The sequence below is a fragment of the Pinus tabuliformis genome, chromosome 3_1 (assembly GCF_031772625.1).
Source record: "Pinus tabuliformis cultivar Carrire ecotype Pingquan chromosome 3_1, CPIR1, whole genome shotgun sequence".
In the NCBI taxonomy this organism is placed as follows: Eukaryota; Viridiplantae; Streptophyta; class Pinopsida; order Pinales; family Pinaceae; genus Pinus; species Pinus tabuliformis.
In genome coordinates this window covers 189,500,231-189,506,649 of record NC_142301.1, presented here as the reverse complement: position 1 = coordinate 189,506,649, position 6,419 = coordinate 189,500,231, and the positions used below count along the sequence as shown (strand labels likewise).

At 38.9% G+C, this 6,419-nt stretch overlaps 1 protein-coding gene across 1 annotated transcript; it reads left to right on the top strand.

Moving 5' to 3' along the window:
- The first annotated feature begins 1,120 nt into the window (after nucleotides 1-1,120).
- LOC149186441 (putative receptor protein kinase ZmPK1) lies at nucleotides 1,121-3,743 on the top strand. Its single transcript, XM_089409343.1, has one exon. The coding sequence runs from the start codon at nucleotides 1,121-1,123 to the stop codon at nucleotides 3,689-3,691; it is 2,571 nt and encodes an 856-aa protein (XP_089265469.1). The 3' UTR covers nucleotides 3,692-3,743.
- The last annotated feature ends 2,676 nt before the right edge of the window (nucleotides 3,744-6,419 follow it).

Sequence of the window (6,419 nt, the reverse complement as noted above, 5' to 3'; positions counted from 1 at the left end):
TCCAATATCTTTATGAAACCAATAAATTTAAAAAATACTAATTTTTTTTTGAATAACTTATTATTTTTATTATTTTATTTTTAATTTTTTTAATAAAAAACCATTACTAACACTACAGATGTATTACACTTTTTATCAAAAAAATCTTTTTTTAAATAACTTTTTATTTTTATTATTTATTTATTATTTATTTTTTAATAAAAAACAGTTACAAGTGTATTACCCTTGTTATGAACAAAGTCTTTAGTCAAAAGAAAAGAGAAGCCCCCAAATAAAAAATAAAATAAAAATTGTAAAACCTTATGATATAAAGTTTTTTTTAATAACTTTTTATTTTTATTTATTTTTTAATAAAAAAAAGTTACACGTGTATTACACTTTTATGAACAAAGTTTTTAGTCGAAAGAGGGGCGGACCCAAAAATAAAAAATAAAAATAAAATTGTGAAAGATTATGACATAATCCCATATTTTATGTTGCCACCCAAAAATACACAATAATCCTTAGACTCACGACCCATCCTTCAACTGGTTATGAACCGTGTTTGGTCAAGGGAAGCGGAGAGGAAAATGGTCATTTACCAGTTCAAAGCTTTCAAAAAAGTAAGTTCAAGGTTTAAAAGAAAGAAAGAGAAGGCTCCATTATCAAACCCGGATAAGACAATAAAGCAACTGATTCCCAGAATCAAAATATTAAAATCTTTGCACATTCCCAATTGAATTAATCAACGCAAACCTGCCACGCAAGAAAATTCTGCATTATCCACATGCACACGATTGCGTAGGGCGGAATGGGCATCCTTAGTCTGATTGTAGGGTCACATCATCCAAATTCTTCTCAGCATGCCACTCATGATTTTTCTTCTCCAAAATAACGAGGAAGGAAGTTTTTGCAGGTCTCTCTCTCTATATATATTCGCCGAATGTTCAGATCTGAAATAAGTGGTGATTGAATAAGGCAGTTTTGCAGGTCTCTAAATATATTCGCCGAACGTTCAGATCTGAAATAAGTGGTGATTGAATCTATGTTGGAAGGATTACATTGCTATTAACGTTCCAGGGATCTCTGCCTCAATCGGTGAAACAAAGGAGAAAGGTTGGGTTCTCGTAAGTTAAAAGCCATGGACGTTAGGCCACGGTGTTTCCTTGCAATTTTTTTAATGCAGTTCTTCATTTTATTGGGTTGTGGGGAGGGAGCGGAAGGGAAGGAATTAGTTCTCTCCTCTACTCGGCTGAAAAATCCCGGCTGGAAGCCTGGGAATAACACATACTTGGTTTCTCCGAATGGGACATTCTGTGCTGGCTTCTATAATGTTTCGCCAAATAATTATGCTTTTGCTGTATGGTATGCCAACGATCCTCAGAGGACCGTGGCGTGGATGGCTAATAGAGATCATCTAGTAGGTTACAATTCTTCCTTGACCCTTGAGAATGGAAATCTCACCTTATCTGACTCTGATGCTCAAGGGAGAATATGGAGTGCGCCGATCAACACTTCCAATGGAACCGATGTTGGAATGGGTTTTGTTTTATTAGACTCAGGGAATTTGGTGTTCAATACGAGCACGAAGAACTATGTTTGGCAGAGCTTCGACTCTCCTACTTTTACTCTTCTTCCAACACAGAATTTCGCCCAGACAAGTAGATTGGTGTCCACAAAAAATGACAGCACCTTCGCCTCAGGTGTCTATGTCTTCTTTGCCTCTCAGGCCAGCGGTCAAACGCCCTCCTTGTATTATGACAGGAGCGAATTAGAGTACTGGACTTTGAAGGCTAATAATGTAGCAGTTAGTCTGGCTGTTGATGGGTCTCTTAGTTTAAGCGAAGAGGGGAATCTTACAAGTTCAATTAACTCCGAGTCGATATTGATGGCATCAGACAGTGGGGATCCGGCCAGTCCCTTAAGAAGATTAACTTTAGACCACGATGGAAATCTCCGAATTTACAGCTGGAAGGGGAACTCATCTTCTTCTTGGGAAGTAGTGTGGGAAGCAGTACAAGAGCGTTGCCAAATTAAGGGAACTTGTGGAGACAACGCTATCTGCAAGACCCCCGAATTGAACGACAGTACGCCAGTATGCCAATGTCCACCCGGCTTCCTTCCAAATATTACTGATTCTCGCAGCTGCCAGAGAATTGTTCAATTTCCCCAGTCTTTATGCACTTCTAATTATCAGAGTGTCGATTATCAATTTATCCCGCTGGATTACGTCAGTTTTAGTGGAGTAGGGAATCAGACAATCATGTATGGTGTGAGATTGGATGACTGTATGTCGGCTTGTTTGAAAAATTGCACATGTCTGGGTTTCTCAAATAAATTGGACGGCAGCGGATACTGCGTCCACCATTTTAATAGGTTACTGAACGGATATTGGTCTCCAGATTCGCAAATGCGCACGTACTTAAAGCTGTCTGCAAAAGAGAAAAATGCCTCAAATGAAAATACATATACAGGTATGCTCTCCGTGGCGGAAAATGTTTGCGACGCTGGTTTCAGTCTGCCGTTTCCACCAAACGATTCTGATCACACAACGCGTGATCTTATAATAATTTGCTCCGTATTTGGCATAGAGCTGTTTTGTGGAGTTTTGGCTTTCTGGATTTTTCTGAGGCAGTACTCCAAATATAGAGACAGCGCCGGAATATTCAACTTGGATATTCTACTTAATCTTTCAGGCGGGGGACCCAAGAGATTCACATACGCGGAGCTGAAAACAGCCACTAATAATTTCAGCAATGAAGTGGGCAAAGGAGGATTCGGGACGGTGTACAGAGGTGTTCTTCCCGATCAGAGACAGATTGCAGTGAAGAAGCTCAAGAGGGTATCTCAAGGCGAAGGGCAATTCTGGGCAGAGGTGACAATTATAGGGAGAATCCATCATCTCAACCTTGTTCGTATGTGGGGATTCTGCACAGAAGGTGAACACAGACTGCTTGTATACGACTATATAGCAAATGGGTCATTAGACAAATATTTGTTCGATATGCAGGGCAATGGCGAAACAGTTGTGTTGGACTGGAGCTCACGATATCGAATCGCAGTGGGGGTAGCGAGAGCCATAGCCTACCTGCACGAAGAATGCCTGGAATGGGTTCTCCATCGTGACATCAAACCGGACAACATATTGCTGGACGAGAGCTTTTGTCCCAAGGTCTCTGACTTTGGGCTGGCAAAGTTGGTAGATAGAGAACACAGTCTGAGCGTGTCGAACATCAAAGGTACTCCTGGATATCTGGCACCCGAGTACTGGATGCAGAAAACCGAAGCTATAAGTGCAAAAGCAGATGTATACAGTTTTGGGATTGTGCTTCTGCAGATTGTTAGCGGAAGGAGGAATATATGCTTCAGTCAATCAGCTGTGGAGGGGGATCAATGGTTCTTTCCACAGAAGGCTTTTGATTGGGTGGTTTTAGAGAGGAATGTGGAGGAGGTGGTTGACAAAAGTATTCTGAGTGGAGTAAAAAATGATGGCCTTCAGATGGAGGCGATTAAAAGAATGGTGAAGACAGCGTTTTGGTGTATTCAAAGCAGACCAGATGAAAGGCCGTCGATGGGAAAGGTTGCTAAAATGCTGCATGGAACCCTCGAAGTTCCCCAACCTCCCAAGCCCGATTTCTTTGTCAACTTCCTCCATGCCGAAGTTGGAGATCCTCCTCCTCCTAGTATCTCATATGCTACAGACTCGCTATAAGGCTATAACCTTCATAGTAGAGAAGATGATTGGTTATAATCATATATGTATATCTATTTTCCTGTCTATCAAAATTTTACCACTCATTTGCCCCTTTCTTTTAATCTGCAGAGAGGAGGCGATACGCTCATGTAATCAATAAATAGTAGATTGCAAAATAACGACTTGGTTGGTTGAATTACGATAGAGGATAACAGACACTTGATTTCTTGCGTGGTCATTCTATTCTTAATATTAATTAGATTTTCTCTTTTATATCATATAGCATTAGATTTTCCATTTGTCCGCTTTTCTTATAGACTGCAATTCTAATTAGATTTTCCATAATCTAATTCTGATTATATCTTCGCGTGGTGGTGGCGTATGCACCGTGGCCCAAAGAACATCCACCATCAGCATATTCTCCATTTCATAGCTAGTGCTACCTAAAAATTTCAACAACAGCGATACAAGGTAGACTCATAGAATTTGTGGATGGACAGAACTTCTGGTTGAAGAAGGTCGAACTTGTCATTACCACGAAATTAACCTGGGAAAAGGCTGCCAGGTTCAAAATTAATAATATTTTGATTACACGGAAAAGCATTCCATGATTTGCGTTGACGATCCAATAAATGGAGCGTTGACCAAAAACTTTAAAACCAATCATAATGTTAACTTTGTAAATCAAATTAAATTTTTTTTTTAATAACTTTTGTTTTGTTTTAACTTTGTGATTCGCGTTAGTCGTATTCAGCCTAGCATTGGAAATTCGCTGAGACCGTGCTGTTAGACTGTTGAGTCCCATCACCTAGTGTTTTGTACGTTCAGTCCCATCACCTGCCTGTCTGTTTTAGATAATGAAGATTCTCTATGGCCTTTATTTGACAGGATGTGCATGTGAATACTACGAACTTTTGATATTTCTCCCCTCTTCTTTTCGCTTGATTTGCTCTATCTGCGTGCATGTAACAGAATATTTTTGGAAATTAACTGTATCGACCATAGTTTATATATATAAAATTCGGATGCATGTAACATTATATTTTCGGAAATTAACTGTGTCCACCATGGTTTATATATATATATAATTCGGATTCCAATTCCGCTTTGTTTGCGCGCATGCCACAACATGTTTTGCAATAATATAATTGTGATGTACGCTTTATCTCTTTTACTTCTCAGAATGTTTTTGGTTAAATTTTAAATATTGACCTGGCCAGGTAACGAGTATTTAAATACTAAATATATTAATGCAGGTTAGAATTATTATATTAATGTAGGTTAGTATTTAGAGACTCTAGCATTTAGAATTATATATTAATGTAGTTTAATATTAAATATATTTGTTATTTTTATTTCTGTCAATTTTTATGGATAGAATTTGAAATTTCCAAAAAAAAATACATAATTTTTTTTTTAACAAGGACGATTAATGTATTTATTGTCAAAAGTGGAGCAAGTTTCTATTACAATCGACAGTAGCTTTTAAGAACTGAGCAATGAGAATGAGCTGATGGTAGTCCCTTCTCCTATGCTTATATTCAAAAGTTCTGTGAGTTTTTTGGCTATTCTTGTTTTTTGTCTTACATTTTATCTCTGGGAGAGCAAATTCTGCGACCTTTTCCTTATGTTTTTCTTTTCGTTGTTCCTTAAGTTTGTCGTTCCTTCTATTATTGTTCGTTCTACTTGCTGTTCCTTCGGCCTATTGTTCCTTCGGTTGTTGTTCTTTCGGCTTATTGTTCCTTCGAATTACTGTTCTTTCGGCCTGCTGTTCCTTTGGGTGCTCTTACTTCTGTTGTTGTTCTTTCTGTCGTTGTTCCTTCGAATGTTGTTCCTTCGATCTGTTGTTCCTTCCCCTTGCTATTCCTTCAGCCTGTTGTTCCTTCTGTTGCTGTTCCTTCGGCTTGCTATTTCTTCGGATGCTATTCGTTCTGCTGTTGTTCCTTCTTCTTGTTGTTCCTTCTAATGCTGTTCCTTCTGATTGTTGTTCTTTCTACTGTTGTTCCTTAATCTGCTTGATGTTCTATTTGTTGATGCTGTTGTTCCTTCGGCCTGTTGTTCCTTCGGAAGCTGTTCCTTCTTCTGTTGTTCCTTCTGCTTGTTGTTCCTTCTGGTGCTATTCCTTATGTTGTTGTTCATTCTGGTTGTTGTTCCTTCTGTGGCTATTCCTTCTACCATCTGCTGTTGTACATTTTGGTACTGTTTCTTTTGCTTGATAGTTCGTGTGCTTGTTGTTCCATTTGCTTGCTACTTGGCGATCCTGAATGTGACTTTCAAGGTACCAAATACCACTCCCCCTCTGAAAAGCAGATCCATCTTCTGTAGATTGTCTAAGGAAAAGTATGAATCGAGCAGAGTCCTCCATTAAGACTAAGATTACTTTGAGGCAACAGGCAGGCTTTATTTGCCAGCGAGTCCACTTGTTTGTTTAAATCCCGCAGAATATGGTATGAGTCGACTGTGTCGAAGTCTTTCAAAGTGTTTCGAATTCTCTGCAAAGTTTTGTTTAAAGCTGGGTTACTAAAATAGTCTTAAGAGTTTAAGAGCTTTATCAGAAGCTCCGAGTCTCCGAATATTTGGATTGATTTTTAATCTAACTCCTTCGCAATCTGGCAAGCTTTTAGGAGGCTGTAACTCTCTATTTGATTGTTCCAACTTATGCCTAGGCCCCAATTGAAATTGGTTTTCTTCGATCTGTCTGGGGAAAGAATCAATCCCCCTGCACCTGCAATGCCTGAATTCCCCT

Bases quoted from the DNA above. Each gene is read 5' to 3' on its own strand.
- LOC149186441 (XM_089409343.1), top strand. From the start codon at position 1,121: ATGGACGTTAGGCCACGGTGTTTCCTTGCAATTTTTTTAATGCAGTTC.